The sequence below is a fragment of the Hylobates moloch genome, unplaced genomic scaffold (genome assembly GCF_009828535.3).
Source record: "Hylobates moloch isolate HMO894 unplaced genomic scaffold, HMol_V3 SCAFFOLD_5, whole genome shotgun sequence".
NCBI classification, from domain to species: domain Eukaryota; kingdom Metazoa; phylum Chordata; class Mammalia; order Primates; family Hylobatidae; genus Hylobates; species Hylobates moloch.
In genome coordinates, this window is record NW_026652280.1 from 97,126,699 (window position 1) to 97,144,456 (window position 17,758).

Consider the following 17,758-nt stretch of genomic DNA (forward strand, 5'->3'; position numbering starts at 1 on the left):
GAGCCTAAAAAAATATGATAGATATTCTGTTTCTGATATACTAATTAATGTGTTTAAGTCCACCAGTACCACTCTACATTTTGGACAATTAAGAAATTCACTTTAGGCATGTAACCAATAAGTACCTTAGTGCTAGTACTTTCTATGTAAACTAGCGAATACAGTGTGAAACAAAGCAATGCAAGCATTTATGTAAAAATTGACTTCATGTTAAATCTGGCTTCATGCTTAACTACGTTTAAAAAGAATTATCAAACTGCCAATGTATTTCTTCGTGATAATTCTTATTGTACCTTCATCAAGACTAAGAGCTTTAACTGTGAACAATGTTAATTAGTCAAATGTCTCCAATTTTCTATCAGTTTTTAAAGGATATTTACTATATAAACTTTTCAACTTTTTATTTTCTCTGTATGTACATGAAGATAAACACACAGAGAAACAGAAAGAAAACAACATATGACTTCTACGAGGCATCTGTGTCATGCTTGAACTTTCTGTTTTGTCCTAAATTTTTTTTTAAAAACTCATTTATTTTTAGGAAAAAAAAATGCTGTCAGATTGTTTTCTCAGGGGACACACATACACTGTTGGTGGGAGTGTAAATTAGTTCAACCATTGTGGAAAGAAGTATGGTGATTCCTCCAACAGCTAAAAACAGAAATACCCATTCAACCCAGCAATCCATTACTAAGTATATACCCAGAGAAATATAAATCATTCTACCGTAAAGACACATGCGCACAAATGTTCACTGAAGCACTATTCACAATAGCAAACATGGATTCAACCTAAATGCCCGTCAATGACAGATTAGATAAAGGAAATGTAGTACATACGCACCATGTAATACTATGGAGCCATAAAAAATAATGAGATCATATCTTTTGTGGGAACATGGAAGGAGCTGGAGGCCATTATCTTTAGCAAACTGGTGCAAGAACAGAAAACAAAATACCACATATCCTCACTTTTAAGTGGGAGCTAAATGATTAGAATTCATGAACAAAAAGAAGAAAACAACACACACTGGGGCCTCCTTGAGGATGGAGGATGAAAGGAGGGAGAGGAGCAGAAAAAAATAACTATTGAGTACTAAGCTTAGTACCTGGGCGATGACATAATCTGTACAACAAACTTCCATGTACCCCAAACCTAAAATAAAAGTTTAAAAAAAAAGATTCTTGTACAAAATTATCCTCTCTTCTTTTTAACCTTTCTTGCCAAAAATACATCTTTATATCCTTAACTTTCTTCACATCTCTCTCCCCTACTTACTGGTTCCTTTCTACCTTATTTCATAAATAAGTTTTTCAAGTCCATAATTGGAATCAAACTTTAGAAAACATTTGAATTAGACAAAATTATTCTATTTCTCAATAAGAAAACACCTTCTTTGGCAGGTTTTATATACTAAATTATATATTAACTACAATTCTTATTCTTAGTAACCTTAAATTTTAGTGAAACTAGGAAGAAAGAAATCTTTAACTGTCTATCAAATATTTGCATTTTGTAGATGAAAACATTCCACAATTTATAAAAACATGTTTCTTCATGTCATAACCCTTTCTTAACTGAAAATGACCCAGACATCCAAGAAGAATCAAAAATAATTTTAAGATTTTAAATTACACAAAAAGCTCACCTACAATCATGTATCCCATTTACATGTATTCAATTCTTTCATCTTTTTAAACAATTTGTAGGCCAGGCGCAGTGGCTCACGCCTGTAATCCCAGCACTTTGGGAGGCCAAGGCAGGCGGATCATGAGGTCAGGAGATCAAGACCATCCTGGCTAACATGGTGAAACACCATCTCTACTAAAAATACAAAAAAATTAGCTGGGCCTGGTGGTGGGCACCTGTAGTCCCAGCTACTTGGGAGGCTGAGGCAGGAGAATGGCGTGAACCCGGGAGGCAGAGCTTGCAGTGAGCCAAGATCGCGCCACTGGACTCCAACCTGGGCAACAGAGCGAGACTCCATCTCAAAAAAGAAAAAAAAAATTTATATAAGTGGCTTCTGAAAACTGAGCTATTAGACAAAGGTAGTCATCATTTCAGGTTGCTCTGTTGACCATTATTTGTAGCCTATGAATATTAGGTGTTCACCTAAGTAAGCAACTTAAATACATAGGTATTTTTGCCAATAACTTAGAAGATTCAGCTGTTTTTATTAAACTAACAACATTTAATTAGTCTTATTTGCCAAAGAAGGCACACAAACAAAGATCATTTTGTTTTGGCTGGCTTTATACTTTTATAACCTTCTGTGCCAAACACTGACACCTCAAAGTATCTAGCAAAGACAATTATAAAACCCAGACGAAAATATATTCTAACACTGTTAAGACATTCTTATTTTTATCTTACTAATGTTTTTAAAGCCAGCTTTTTAAATAAACATTTACTTAAGTCACATAAAATTGAAAATTGCTTAGATTTATTTATTTAATGTATAAGATGCTCTTTTATTTATAAGCCAATTTGGTAGACACAACATACAACATAATAAATGTACATACACATAAACACATCTAAACATGTATACACATGTACACACAAAGATCCAATAGCTTTTACCTTGGAACTCTAGACATGAGATAGCAATACCAACCCACTGGTTTAGGAACATGTTCACATGGTTCAAGTTTGTTTGCCCCAGTATGTAACCCAATGAAAGCTTTGAACCAAAATTTGGGTAAAGCAGTTTCCATGGCCGCTTGATTACTAAAGGTTAAATTTCCCCAGGCTCCAAAGAACACTAGGGCCAAACAGCACTGTAGAAGAACATCATGTACTAACCAGGCCCAACCCTGCTTAGAACAGCAGCCTAAAAGCTTAGATACACGTAACACCATTAACACTGTTCCACTGTCTCATTCAACAGCATGACCCATGGAGAAGCCAAACTTCTCCACATTCCAAAGAACACTGAAGCCAAACAGTGTTATAAAATATTATCAGTTTATCAAATTCTGATTTCCTGTGACTATATTAACACGCACAAATAAACAAGCACTCACTAAAACACTGTCCAGTTGCTGCAGCAACCAACGAGTTCCAATATCAATCAGTTGGGCTTGTTCAACCTGCAAATGGAAATTCCTTCAGAATTCCCCAAATTGAGAGGAGAAGATCCCACTGTCTGGTACCCACAAAAGACATTCACCCATCCAGACTCAGATGACACATTTCAAAGGCTGTTCTTCCTAGGCAATCAGGAACACGGCTGGGGCTGGCAGAGGTAGGGCCAGAGAAAGAAAAACCAACACCCACCTGCAGCCAAAAAAGTGTTGGGCAGCTACTTAGGAGGACTTTCGAGAGTCTTCCTGCCCACAGCAGCCAAGTCACTAGCAATACATTCCTGGCCAAGGAACTAAACCTTGTCAAAAACAACTAAAACCTACCAAACTACTGCATCTGGACAACAAGATGCCAGACTCCTCACCCATCATGATTGCTTAAGCAACCACCTGCTTGCTGTTGCCCAACTCTTCTTCCTTACCTCTCCCTAATTCCTATTTTGCACACAGGGTTCTGTTTCTTCCCTGCCCTATAAATCCCTAATTATAGTCAATCAAGGAAAATGGATTTAAGATTGATTTCCTATCTCCTCGGCTGCAGCAGTCAATTAAAGCCCCCTTCCCTGGCAATACTAATTGCCTCAGTAACTGGTCTTCTATGTGGCAAGCAGCAGGGCGTAGACCAAACTCCTGGCATTTTAATAACACTAGATTGCCTTTGCATTCCTATGAAAATCCTAAGAGTATATATTTTTGCCCCCATTTAACAGAAGAAAAGAAGGAAGATCAGGGAACCCTTCCAAAGTCACTCACTTAGCAGCAGATGCAGCACTTTTATTCCTGGTCAGAAATATATGAAAAGTTCAGGAGAGTAATTAATTCAGGCAGCATAGTTAAAAACAGGACAGTGTAAGAGTTTAAAAAGATAAGGACACATATAAGAAAAAAACTACAGGTCAGGTATTCCTAATTTGAAAATCTGAAATGCAAAATGCTCCAGAATTTAAAACATTTTGAGCACTGACACGATGCTGAAAGAAAATGCTCATTGGAGCATTTCAAGTTTCAGATTTCCAGATTAGGGATGCTCAGTGGGTGGGTGTATGGAAATGTTCTAAAGCCCCCCAAAAATCTGAAATCTGAAACGCTTCCGATTCCAAGCATTTCAGATAAAGAATACTCAACCTGTGAAAGAAAAGAAATCAGTTTTAAAGTATAGCCAATCCCAAGAAGGGAGGAAGAGGAAGATGGAAATAAAGAGGAATACTTCAACCAAGAGTAAAATCAGCTAAGCGTACCCTAGGGTCCATGTACATCAGATAGGATGTTTTCAAGCACAAACAAGAGAAAACCCAACTTGACAGGCTGAAACAGTAAAGGAAATATATCATCTAACATCACTGAGAAGTCCAGGGTTCATTCTGGCTTTGCATACAGTTTAATCTGGACTCTTCTGAGAGTCCATTGCCTCTACCTTCTTGCCTGTGTGATTTCTCTGGTGCTGAAAAAAGTGACTTGAGCTGTTTCAAGCTTTATACCTCCCATCGTACCATCCAGGACAAGAGAGAGCATCTCTTTTTCCTATTGTCAAACACAAGAATCAGGCGTCATGTAAACAGTGTCATTTTAGAACAGGTACATAGCCCTGAACCACCACTCTGAGCAAGGGTAAGTGGGATCTATATGATGATTGGCTTAAATCTCAGGTTACCTTCCATCCTTTAGCCTATCACATTGTAAAGAATGAGTTATCATGATTGCCTTAGGCTGACCACTAGAGCTGAAGGTGGTATTAACCAACCAAAAGCCAGATGACTACTATGCAAATGTGGCAAGGTGGATTGAAACCCAAATGAGTTGGAACTAATCATGTCAAACACAGGTAGAAAGACTGCAGCAGTCCCATTCTTTGCTCTCCTCTGTCGCATATTTTTCTTTTCCCCCTCACCCATCACAACTTCATTTTCCAAAAATTTCCATCTATGCAGCCGCTGCCAAATGCACCTGGTCTGCCTGGATGTTTCCCTTGCCTTGGGCCCCTTTTCTCAGTATCCTAAACAAATTAGACCTAAGTCCCTTTCCCCAAGTTCAACTCAAATAAGTTAGTATACTAGAAAACTGAGAAATAACAAGAAATGAAAATGGCAACCTGCAGAATCATAAAAAATATTTGTTTAATTAATTCATGAATCCTAAAGTAATTGAAGTCTAGCTATGGATATCTTGACAAATACTACCATCTGGGGTCAATAGTCAGTCCTCATTATTTAAAAATGTTACATTTGCTAATTCTTCTACTTGCCAAATTTTATTTGTAACCCCTAGATATATATTCATAGCACTTTCACAATCATTCATGAATATGTGCAGAGAGGTACAAAATTTGAGTCCCCCAAAGAACATGTTCGTAACTAAGGTCGCAAAAGGTGGTGCTCTGTCTTCATGCTCCAGCTCTCACACAGTAAACAAGTATCCTTCTTGTAGTCTATATAGTGCCAACTTTTTCACATTTTTGTGTTTTTGGTTGGTGATTTCACAATCTTAAATGGCTCCCAAGTGTAGTGTTTAAGTGCTGTCTCATTTTCCTAAGCATAAGAAGGCTGTGACATGCCTTACAGAGAAAAATGTGTGTGTTAAATAAGCTTTGTTATAGTTACAGGATTGTTGACTATGAATTCAATGTTAATAAATCAACAGTGCAGTACATGCAGGAAAGCGGGGAGGAAATTCACCCATCTGTAGGTGAGGCTGCTTGGGAAAGTAACATCTATAATGCTACGCTGAAGCTATGGGAAAATAGCTACATTTGTGGATTCATGAAATGACAACCATTTTTTTTAAGTGTAGTGGACAGCAATGTTGTGAAGCTGAAAACCAAAGAAATTTATGATCATGTTAACCAAGGTCAGGAATACATTAAACACTTCTTAGATAGTATTTTATTATACAGAAATACTGCATATAATGAATTAATTATAAATACATGCATATGTAAAATAAGATGTTTTTAAACAGAAACACACATAAAACAAGCCTATGTATTCATCAGTTAACAAAAATATTGTGAAAAATCTCACAAGAACCTAACACCTGTATTTCCCCTGGGAACAATGGCTCAGTGCTCACGAATTCAGTGTTTGCAGCAACTGCACAGAACACAACTGCCATGAATAATGCGAATGTGCAGTAGGTACATTACTTGCCTTGATCTCACTTCAATCTTGAGGAGTGACACTCTTGTTCTCTTTTTTGCTCATTTTCAGTGACACACTTGTACTACATCTCAGGCATCACCAGCATCAGTGCCTCACAAATTTTCATGGACATGTGAGTATCCTGCTGATTTTCCAAAACACAAATTATAATTCAGTAAATCTAAGGTGAGGCCCAAATTCTACCTTTCTAACAAGCTCCAGTGTGAGAACTCTGCTGCTTGTCCCTGAACCACTGAATAGTAAAGATATACATCCTGCCTTGCATACCTGGAACAATAATTTAACTCGAAGAGCTCTCTATAGTTGAATGATAAGAGTAGTAAGAGGCAAAATTGTGTTTCTCCTCTGGAGCTCAGAGAACAAACTATAGAACTAGGAATGTGTAAAATTTCCTCCAAGCGAGAAGACTTTTAACCAGAAGAGTATCAAATGTCTCAACTACTTCAAAAGCACCAGGAAGGAAAAGAATAAGAAAACACTACAAATTTGGCATACATTCAACACAGAGTTTTATTGAGAACATGTTTCATGCAGGCAAGATCCTTCACCAGAGATGCATATATTAAAAATACATGTACTTTGCATTGAAGGAGCTGAAAAATTAGAAGGAAAGGGGGGACCTAAATAACTGCAACGAAGGAGAGGAAGTGAGGAGCACAGTTAGCAAAGTACGGCTAAAATGGGGCGGGAGTTCAGACCGGCGAGAGACTGCTTCCCACTTGTGAGTCAGGGAAGGCCCTCTGGAGTAAGGGATATGCAAAACAGGCCTGATGATCCATTAATAGTTGAACATGTGGAGGTTGCTAGGACCCCATTCCATTTGGAGATAAAATTTGAATTTTCAAGTCCCAGAACACAGGTCAGAACAGCAAATCTTGCAAAATTAAATTGAGCTTATATTGACAAATGATCATTAATCAGAAACAAGCAAAAATAACGAAAGTTTTACAAGGAGAGTTGAGAGGACGTCATCACCACGATGTGTTCAGGTGTGTCCTGAGCCCTTGGGCTGCTGGTCTCTCACCCTAAAAGGAGAAGGGTGATGAGGAGGCTCATGGTGTGTCTTAACAGAAACTTGATGAGAACAGAGACAGAAGTCACTCTGAATAAGGTGGAGCTGAGAATTGTGGAGTAAGAGGGAAGGGGACTGGGGAGAGAGGAACTGAGGAGAGAGAAACAAAAAACATAGGAAGAAAAGTGGGGTAGAGGCTAAGAGGAGGAAAGACACATGCAAAGAACTCACCAGCGTTTCCTGAACCAAAGTGCAAGACCTGTCAGGAGAAGTAAAGGCACTATCACCGCCAAGATGATCAAGCCCACGGAACTGTGATGTTCTGTGAATTTGGGGAGACACCAAGGATGTTATAATCCACCACATTTTACTTCATCCACTCCCTGTTTCACTGCATTCCCTGGGCTTCTTTTTTTCATTTGAGTGTCCAACTTACCAATCTTCTTTCTTTCTATGCTTTTCTCTCATCCCTGCTCAGAGATGGATTCTTCAGCTAACCCTCAGCATCCTCCTGCATCTACAGGGCCCTCATTTTCAACACTTCCATTTCTTAGATTGTTTATTTTTATTCATGTTGGGGCTATAATCCCTGAAATCCTAAAATTTTCAGCTTGCCCTCCCTCTATGCCTGAGGACCACTTCCTGGCATTTGCAGCCTGGGCCTCAGCTTTTTCTCACCCCAGTAGAGGACGATGTCCTGGCCCTCTAGACTGCTGTGCTTCACCCGACAGGACAGGCCAGCCGCCTCCCCAGCGGCCACCTCCAGGGTTGCTCGGAGATACCATGTCCCATCAGCACTGGGCAGGACGTCCCCTCACTGAGTGCCCTGCTGCTCCTGCTCACCCCGCATCCACATCACCCACACGGGCTTTGGGTAGAATCCTGAGACATGGCACACAAGTTGCAGATGGCCGGGACCAGGACTGGGGCCATGGGACAGCCAGGCCTCAGGCTTCACTGCAAAGGACAGAAAAGATATTCAAATACAGACTTGGAGTTTCATATCTCCACAACAGTTTAGAAGTTTAGATAGACACATCGTTCCCATTTCTCTTTTTTTCGAGACGGGGTCTCACTCTGTCACTATGCTGCAGTGCAGTGGCATAATTATAAATTATAGCTCACTGTAACCTCAAACTGTTAGGCTCAAGCGATCCTCCTGCCTCAGCCTCTTAAGTAACTGGGACTACAGGTGTGTGCCACCATGACTGGCTAACTTATTTTTATTTTTTAGAGACACTGGTCTCACTATGTTGCTCAGGCTGGTCTGGGACTCCTGCCCTTAAGTGGGCCTCCAGCCTCAGCTTTCCAAAGCACTGGGATTACAGATGTGAGGCACTGCACCCAGGCTTTCCCACTTCTGGGTGGCTCTTCCTTATTCTAAATTGGAAGGGGGTGGTGGAGGGGTATGATTTTCAAATCAAAAGTTCTTGGAGCAAGGATGCAGGACTGACCTTGCCGCTGGAGATATGCCTTTCCTGCATCAAGAAGACCCAAGATGAAACGTGGGCAGGTGTCACTGAGGAGACTGTGTGTTATGTCATTTTCATGCTGATTCTGACTGGCCACTTTGCAGAAATGCTTGGCCATATTCCCAGCCGCTGGATATGGCAACCATGAATTGTTCTGGAATCTCACGAAATCTGATCCTTGATAAGTTAACCGTAAGAAGCTTCCTGAGACCTTTCCAGAGTGCAGCTTGCAGCCTCCTGTCACCTGTATCTCAAAAGGATCTGGGGTTATGAAATAGAGGAAAGAGGAAGAAAAAAAAAGATGAAATGGAATGAGTAGAAGCAAAGATTGTAGAAGCAGAAGGGGGAAGTGTGCAGGGTTTGACATAATGGAATAAAATTTGGTTTGGTCAGGCATTCAAAGAAAGAGGAATTGGTGGGAGCTGTAGGTGGAGGAAAAGATTAATAACATGAGGAAGAGGGCAAATTGGTCAAAGAAGGTGATGTGAATGCTGTGGGTGAGGAAGGACTTGGTGTAAGAGAACTGGGATTATAACAACTTAGGTTGAATGAAATGCAATGGGTTACAATACAGAGACTGCTGAAGAGAATGAATGAGAAAGTGAGAAGGCTGAAGGTATCTGGTTGTAGGGCAGGCAAAAGGGTGGCCATAGGATACCTGTAAGAAAAGATAACAATGTGCAACCCTGCAATCAATGAGAGAGGAGTTCATAAGTAGCAGAAGTGTTGGAAGAATTAGGGTCTGGATGATAGCCCTTGCCCAAAAGTATGCAATTGCAGTTTTATGGTGGAAAGAATAGAATGAGATACAGAAGACAGTCGGGCTGTTTCCTACAGGAATAAGAAACATTGAGACAATCCCTCTCTCCCACGTCACCACTCTCCATGGAGGAAACTGAACTCACATTCAAACTGCAATTCATGGGCGTATCTATGAATTCCCTCAAATGACTGAATGGTGCGTACACGGAATAACATTTCCAGTTCCTTCCACTCCCCATTGCTGAAGTTTCCCCTGGACCAGGGCCACAGGAAAATGATGGTGCTGGAATTTCTGTCCCAAGCATGAGTCTGCAAATCACTCAGCCAACCTGAGAACAGATATCGTTTCCAGGAATGGTTGTAAAAGGATGCGATCTGGATGACACGGAAGGAGACAGGCTCCTCGAGCCCTGTGGCAAAAGAATAGATAGAATGGGGAGAAAGACATTGAGAAAGAGAATGGAGAGAGAAAGGTGCCAGAGTGGAGGAACTCAGAATCTGGAGAAAAGGGGATCCATCATGATCTTAGCAGACATTCACTTGCCACACAGTCCCATGCCTTATCAACCACCTTCATAAGAGCTCGGGGGCCTGGAGTCATGGATAGTCAGAATGGAACCAGCCTGTCACTCTCACTTTCCAGGTATATGCTAGGGAAACACCACACACACACACACACACACACACACACACACAGAGAGAGAGAGAGAGAGAGAGACCTTCATCCACCACCCAACTGGGCAGTTGTCAGAGTTCTTACCATCTGCATTGCCATCACCTGGGAGAACAGCTAACAATGGAAGTAGCAAAAACAGCATGTCATTTGCAGATGCTATTTCCTTCTCTCAGAAAAATTGGTCTTTGATTTCTGTTCCAAACAAATCTACCCCACGATATCTCTATTCTGACTTCTTTCTGCAACCAACAGGCAAACCTCCCCTGGCTGCAACAAAGAAAATCCACTCCTTCAAAAACCCTGAGATGCCTACTCAGTCTCTGATTTCCCTGTGGTTCTGACTCTCTTCTCTGTTCCAGCTTCTCTCCTTGTCACCAACCTCCAACTTATTCACCTTCCCCTAATTCAACTGCTATGGAACAAGTCTGACGCAGCATTGAAAAGCCACTTAACCACTAAGGGCATTTTTTTTCTCAATCATACAATAAGAGCATAAAACGAAATGGCTCCCAGTGTGCTGCCCAATCAATGTTCCCATGTCCCTGCTCTTTTTGATTACTCTGTCCTTTACAATATTTTCCCACGTATTCTCTTCCCCTGTCTCTTCACCCCCTTACTACATTCACATTTCTGATTTAACATTGATTTATTTGCTTTTTCAGAGTCTCCTATGACTGCCCTGTGCGACAGTACAAACTAACACCTTTTCTCCATTATTCTTAGAGAAGAGCCAGTAACCATCACAAAAAAAAAAAAAAACCCACAGGAACACTAAAACATGTAAAGAAAATTTCCTCTGTTTGATTTTCACTGACATACATTCACTCACCCAACAGTCTCTCTTAGCACCTGCCTGGAGTCAAGCATCTTGGTACACTTAAGAATATGCAGTGGTTGACATTACAATCCCTTTATTGAAGGAGCTTTTTCACTATTTAGGGAGAAAAACACGCCACGAACTATAAATCTTGGTGTACTGAGTTTTATTATACTGTATACACTCTCTGGATAAAAACAAGGCCTGCTTGAAATAATATTTTCTAAAATGGGGGCTCCTAATTACTGTTTGCCAGCCCAGAATTTTGATTTCAATGTTTGACTTGGAGTGTTAGTTCCATACCGTTATCGTACTGTATCCCCACCTAACAGAGTACCTCGCAAGTGCTAGGTGCTTAGTGAATATTTGTCAAATGAATGAATGAATTCAGCCTATGCATCCATTTTTTAATTATGGAGGTGATATTCAACATGAAACTTTTTAAAGATATCATAAAAGTTACTTGTAACCCTACGTAGTGAGATGAGAATCTCATACAGTTTTATTTAGGATAAAAGTACAAGTTACTAGCATGAGATTTACATAAAGGATCCTGCTATAAATTTCCTATTATAAGAAACTAGTCAGAACTTGTGAGCAGTGAAGTTAATGGAGTATTCCAAAGTCTTTTTTTTTTTTTTTTTTTTTGAGACGGAGTCTTTCTCTGTCCCCCAGGCTGGAGTGCAGTGGCGCGATCTCGGCTCACTGCAACCTCCACCTCCTGGATTCACGCCATTCTCCTGCCTCAGCCTCCCGAGTAGCTGGGAATACAGGCGCCCGCCAACACGCCCGGCTAATTTTTTGTGTTTTTAGTAGAGACGGGGTTTCACCGTGTTAGCCAGGATGGTCTCGATCTCCTGACCTCGTGATCCGCCCGCCTCAGCCTCCCAAAGTGCTGGGATTACAGGCTTGAGCCACCGTGCCCGGCTATTCCAAAGTCTTTATCCCAGGATCCCTTTTTATTAGTCCTATTTGGATGTTTCAGGGTTGTTTTGTCATAAATGAGTCTTTGCTGGACACATTTACATTCCTCTTTCATGCTGCTTGTAACTGTTCAAGGGCTTCTGAATATATGTTTGTGCTTTGTAGGTATCATCCATATAAATTTGTTTGGGCTATTTATTTTTTGGTTTTCCAAAAAAGGTATCTGAAGCCAATTTAGGGGGAAAATAATTTTTTTCTTGAGACAGGGTTTCACTCTTACTCAGGCTGGAGTGCAGTGGAATAATCATAGCTCACTGTAAGCTCAAACTCTCAGCCTCAAGCAGTCCTCCTGTGTCAGCCTCCCAAAGTCCTGGGATTATTGGCCTAAGCCACCAGGCATGGCCTGCAAACAATTTTTTTATTTGTTTTTTGTTTTGTTTTGTTTTGTTTTGTTTTGAGACCGAGTCTCACTCTGTCACCCAGGCTGGAGTTCAGTGGCATGATCTCAGCTCACTGGAACCTCTGCCTCCCAGGTTAAAGCAATTGTCCTGCCTCGGTTTTGCAAGTAGCCGGGATTACAGGTATACACCACCATGCCTAGCTAACTTTGTTATTATCAATAGAGATGGGGTTTTACCATGTTGGTCTCAAACTCCTGACCTCAGATGATCCACCTGCCTTGGCCTCCCAAAGTGCTGGGATTACAGATAATTTTTTTAAAGTTAAGATTAGCATGCAAAAAGCTGGAAAGAGCTTCCTTTTCATACTTATAATTTTTTGAAACAGGACCATCAAAATCACAACTTGAATTTATCAAAGAACTGAAATATCAGGGCAACCAGTTAACCTAAAATATAAAGAAAGACAGACTCCTCCAAGGACACATGGAATGCAAACCCTTGTTTACTTGGGACAGATGCCAGATATTATGCAAGCCAGTAAGAATAAGAATTCAGCTAAAATTTTAGACAAATTAGTAAAGGCTAGCATGAGTATATAGAAGTCCTGGGAGTCACAAAAACAGGGAAATTCACATCAGTCTCTAAGCCCTTTTCTATGAACCTCACCAGGGTCTTCTGAAACATTAGGGTCAGAGATGTAAACCAGATAAATCCTCTCTCATGATGCAGGACTGAGGTATGAGAACAGCTACTGCATGGGAAGGGTAGTAAGTCCCAACCAGACCCATCTCCTCTATTGCAACACAGAAAAAAAAAAAAAAAAAAAAAAACCCTGGCCGGGTGTGGTGGCTCACACCTGTAATCCCAGCACTTTGGGAGGCCAAGGAGGGTGGATCACAAGGTCAGGAGTTCGAGACCAACCTGGCCAACATGGTGAAACCCCGTCTGTACTAATAATACAAAAATTAGCTGGTTGTGGTTGTGCACACCTGTAGTCTCAGCTACTTGAACCCAGGAGGCGGAGGTTGCAGCGAGCCAAGATCGCGCCACTGCACTCCAACCTGGGCGACAGAGCAATATTCCATCTAAAAGAAAAAAAAAAAGCCCTAACCTGGTGGGGAAAGGGCAGAAAGTCCTGCTGCCCTCAGGGCATATGTGAAAACCCACTGCAGCTGAGGAGGAGAAAAACAATGGGAAGGAACAAGAAAACATCCTGGTTCCAGACTATTAGAGGTCCCAAACTGCTGGAAGAAAGGCAGGAACACTTAACATGACAAAACTTCAAAAAATTCAAAAACAACTGACCTGCCTAAGAATGAGACTGCACCAGAACAAAAGATAGTGCTCCTACTCCTTCTCCCAAGCAGTATCATAAATACCAATTACAAGACAAGTCTGCAGCTAGAAGAATGGAAAGCATGGTGGTAGGTCCTCTAGAGATATTTCACAAAGGAAACACCAAAACCTGAGAGTGGAGACATTAACAAAACCTTCTGGCAAACCAGCCCCACCCTAGGAACAGAGTAATGTAGAGGAACTTGAAGACTATTGTAGCAACAGCAAAACAGCAAACTCAGTTAGCTCCAGACTAGATTGACTCAAACCCTCACACTGCAGTTCACTCTTGAATAACATGGCTTTCAACTGCATGTGTTTACTCATATGTGGATTTTCTTCCGACTCTGCCACCACTAAGACAAGGCAACTCCTCTTCCTCCTCCTCTTCTGCCTACTGTACATGAAGACAATGAAGATGAACATGTGATGATCCGCTTAATAAATAGCAGATATATTTTCTCTCCCTTCTGATTTTCTTTAAAATATTTTCTTTTCTCTTGCTTACTTTATTATAAGAATATCATATATAATACATATAACGTACAAAATATGTGTTCATCAGCTGTTTATGTTAGTAGTAAGGCTTCCAGACAGTAGTAGGCTATTAATAGTTAAGATTTGGAAAAGTCAAAAGTTATACATGGATTTTTGACTGCACGGGGCCGTCATCACTCCTAACCCCCATGTTATTCAAGGGTCAGCTGTACAAGTTTAGCAAGCTTATCCTGATTTCTCACGTGGAATGGCTCCTGGGAAAACCTTAGAGATATAGGGACTGTAATCCTTAAAAAGCTCTTTTAAAACTTTATAAGGCTTCTCCCTCATACAAATGAAATAGAGCTGCAGGGACGGCAGACTTCACGCCAAGGTAACAAAATGAGGGCACTAAAGCTAGCATACACACACAAATGTTTCCCAAGTTAATGCAAACAGCAGGGAATGAAAAGGTGAGGGAGATGGGAAGAGAGGAATAACATTGGTCTGATCAGGCACAAGACATCTGCATGACTCAGACCAAGGTGGAAGATGGCAGAAATGGTTGGCAAAGGCTGAGCTAACCAGGGTCGTAGGATGCAAAGTCTGAAAGAGGCAAAATTCTCTGAAGGTTGTAAAGAGGCAAAGTCAGGATCATCCCCCAAATAGTGAGTTAATCGGTGTATTGTATATCCCGGGCTTGCTTCATGGGGCATGCAACCAATGCAGCATCATAGTTGATGCCCTATGATCATCATCCTTAAATTCTTCATAATTTTATCGTAATGTGTGTTCTATAAATGAAGTCAAATGAGCCAAAAAAAACCTGCGTGAGAGCTTCTCTACTGACATGTGGTCTTGGCTCCCATCACTTCACCTCCCCAGCACTGATTCTCTGCCATCTGCTCCCCAATGTCTGGGGCCACAGGCAATTCCTGCCCTCCTGTCCACCACTACCCTGCCACTGTCTGCCCATACAGCCGTCTGATCTCATCAGCAGAGGTGGCCCCTTCTGCCATCACCTTTCACAATTCCCTTGCTTTTGGCAGGGACACAGGGAGAATAAAATTTGGGGGCATGCATCCCACAGTGTCTGCACAGAGCTTGGCTTTAGCCATCCCCACCCAGGCTGCACCACAGAGTGTTTTGAGACAGATCAGGACGACCTGCTTTCCCACCCTTGATCCAAGAATCAAGTGCATCTCCACACAGTGGTTGCAATTTCATGGTGGTCACCCATCTGTGGAGGGTTGGAGTGGCCCCTGTGGGAAGGAGAGACTGACTTCCTCTTCCCAGCAAGGGGAACCCAGCAGCCAATGGGCAGCTCGCACGCTCCAGAGTCAGGGAGTGGGGCCCCCAGGCACCTAAGAGCCTCTGTGCTCACCCTGTGAGTATCCCTGTGCCCAAGGGGTACAACATTAGCAAATTAAACAAATAAACAAAAATAACAAAACAAAACACCATAACAGGTTGAGACAGAGAGAAAGAGAGAAAAACTTTAGAAGGAATGAAAAAGTTTTATGTTTTATTACCTTTAAAAGCACACTTCTCCTGCCTATTTGAATACAGACCTGCTATGTTCTGAATCTTTGTGTCTTCCCAAAATTCATATGTTGAAATTCTAACCCCCAATGTTATGCTATTAGGAAGTGGGGCCTTTGAGAGGTGATTAGATTATGAGATTGGAGCCCTCATGAATGTGATCAGTTCCCTTATAAGAGACTCGAGAGAGACCCCGATCCCTTCCACCATGTAAGGACACATCCAGAAAGTGTACTCTATGTACCAGAAAGCAGGCCTCCACTAGACACTGAATCTTCCTTGATCTTGGACTTCCCAGCCTCCGGAACTGTGAGAAATAAATTTCTGTTGTTATAAGCCACCCAGTCTGTGGTATTCGGTTGTAGCAGCCTGAATGGAGAAAGACAGGGCCCCAGATTTTTGTTCTGCACAACCCCACAAATTATGTGGCCTACAACCTTGAATATGGGGTCAGAAAAGCAAAGAGGAGTCAGCTTAGGTTTGATAAGGAAAAGAAAGAGAATTAACTAATTGAGAAATGGAGTTCTGGGACCAAAGGTTTGGGAGCTGATCAGAAATACCAGGGGCATAAAAGATGCTAAACAAGGAAGAAGCAGGAGAAGAGGAAGTTGGGTGCAGATTGGAAAGAGAAGTGGAGCCAAGCCACAAGTATCTCCACCCCAGCTTTCTGTGGGCAGAGCTGATCTCTATCAGAGACGCAGGCAGCAGCTGGTGAGAGCTGTAGTCCTACTGTGGGTCTGCAAATTTCCCAGCCAACTCCACTCCTGAGTGTGCACTCAGCTATGATGGGTACAGGGCAGGATCTGAAGGAGGGAATGGAAGGGAACAGGGCTTCTTGGGAGCTGGCTGGGGGTGCTGAGAAATTGGGGGTAGGGGCTGAGAAAGAGCAGAATGCTAGGCAAAAATCAAGAGATAAAATAGGTAAGGAAGGTGACCAGGACTGGAGAAAAGGAAAATAATTAAGAGAGAAGGGGATGGCTATCACTAATCACTGATAATTATGTACTCCTTGGACACAGGAAACCCCAGAGAAGCAAACTAGGGTGAATAGCATATATCCCAATTAGAACTCAGTCAGACAGGCATCCCAGCTATCCTAGGCAAGTCCATATACTTCTCTTTGCCACCAAACCTTTCCCCGGGATCCACTTTCTTGAACCATTGGTGTTCAGGCCAAAAGCATGTTCCTGTTCACTGTAACAGCGCTTACCTGTTGCTCCTCCAAACACAAACGTGGCTCCTAAATTCTTCCTTCTCCATTGAAGCTCTCCTCAGAACCCAGATATGAAAGCTCCCTCCCCACATGGTCTCATCTCATCTGACTTCCTCTTCACTAACAGAAACCTCAATTTCCTGGCCACAGAAACCACTGCCTCTCATAACCACATGCCTTTTCCCTCTCACTCTGCTTCAAGTTTTTCCTTGCCATTCTGGCTTCTGGAAGGACTCGCTTTATCTGCCTGTGTGCTGCTGGCCTCTCACAGCACATCTCTTGCAGTAAAAGGAGCTGTAGACTGAGTCAAGATGAACCCCCACGTGGGACACCTGTTGGATGTGTTGAATTGGAGAGATCCTTAACACTTTGACCTCAGTTTCTTTATCTGTAAAATAACTAGATTGAAAGAACTGAATAGTCTCTAATATCATTATGGCTTATTCTTTGTGTCTTACCATGCTCCTGTTCCTTCCCATGCATGTGTTCTTCTTCCTCCATCTTTCTCACTCTTCTGTGTCTTCACTGTCATCCTCCCTTAGCCTTTATCTCAGCTCCCAGAGCCTCCTCTTCATTTTCTCATACTTCCTATCCATTCAGTCTAACCTCAGTCCCTCCTCCTGGACTCACTTTCCTAACCTAAAGCATTGCCTTGTCACATGACCCTTGGATTTCTGTGTGTAACACATAAAACAGCCAGGGATTCTGCTTCTGGAAAGACAGCACACTACATGACCTGAAAAGACATACTAACACAAAACACCCAGAAATGCAAGATTTTTAAAAATTATTTTTAAAAGCATAGCTGCATTTACAATGAAATAAAGGAAGCCCTCTAGCGGGCAAAGTAAACAAATGGAAACCCAGAAAGGCAAATAGGATCCAC

General features: G+C 41.7%; 1 protein-coding gene across 1 annotated transcript; it reads right to left on the reverse strand.

The window, feature by feature from the left end:
• Window positions 1–2,879: 2,879 nt before the first annotated feature.
• On the reverse strand, window positions 2,880–17,373 carry CD1A (CD1a molecule). The gene is given in 7 exon segments (XM_058439719.1): window positions 2,880–2,934; window positions 7,485–7,575; window positions 7,932–8,210; window positions 8,708–8,986; window positions 9,631–9,897; window positions 16,870–16,929; window positions 17,331–17,373. Coding segments are annotated over 7 exon segments (1,074 nt in total).
• Between the last annotated feature and the right edge of the window lie 385 nt (window positions 17,374–17,758).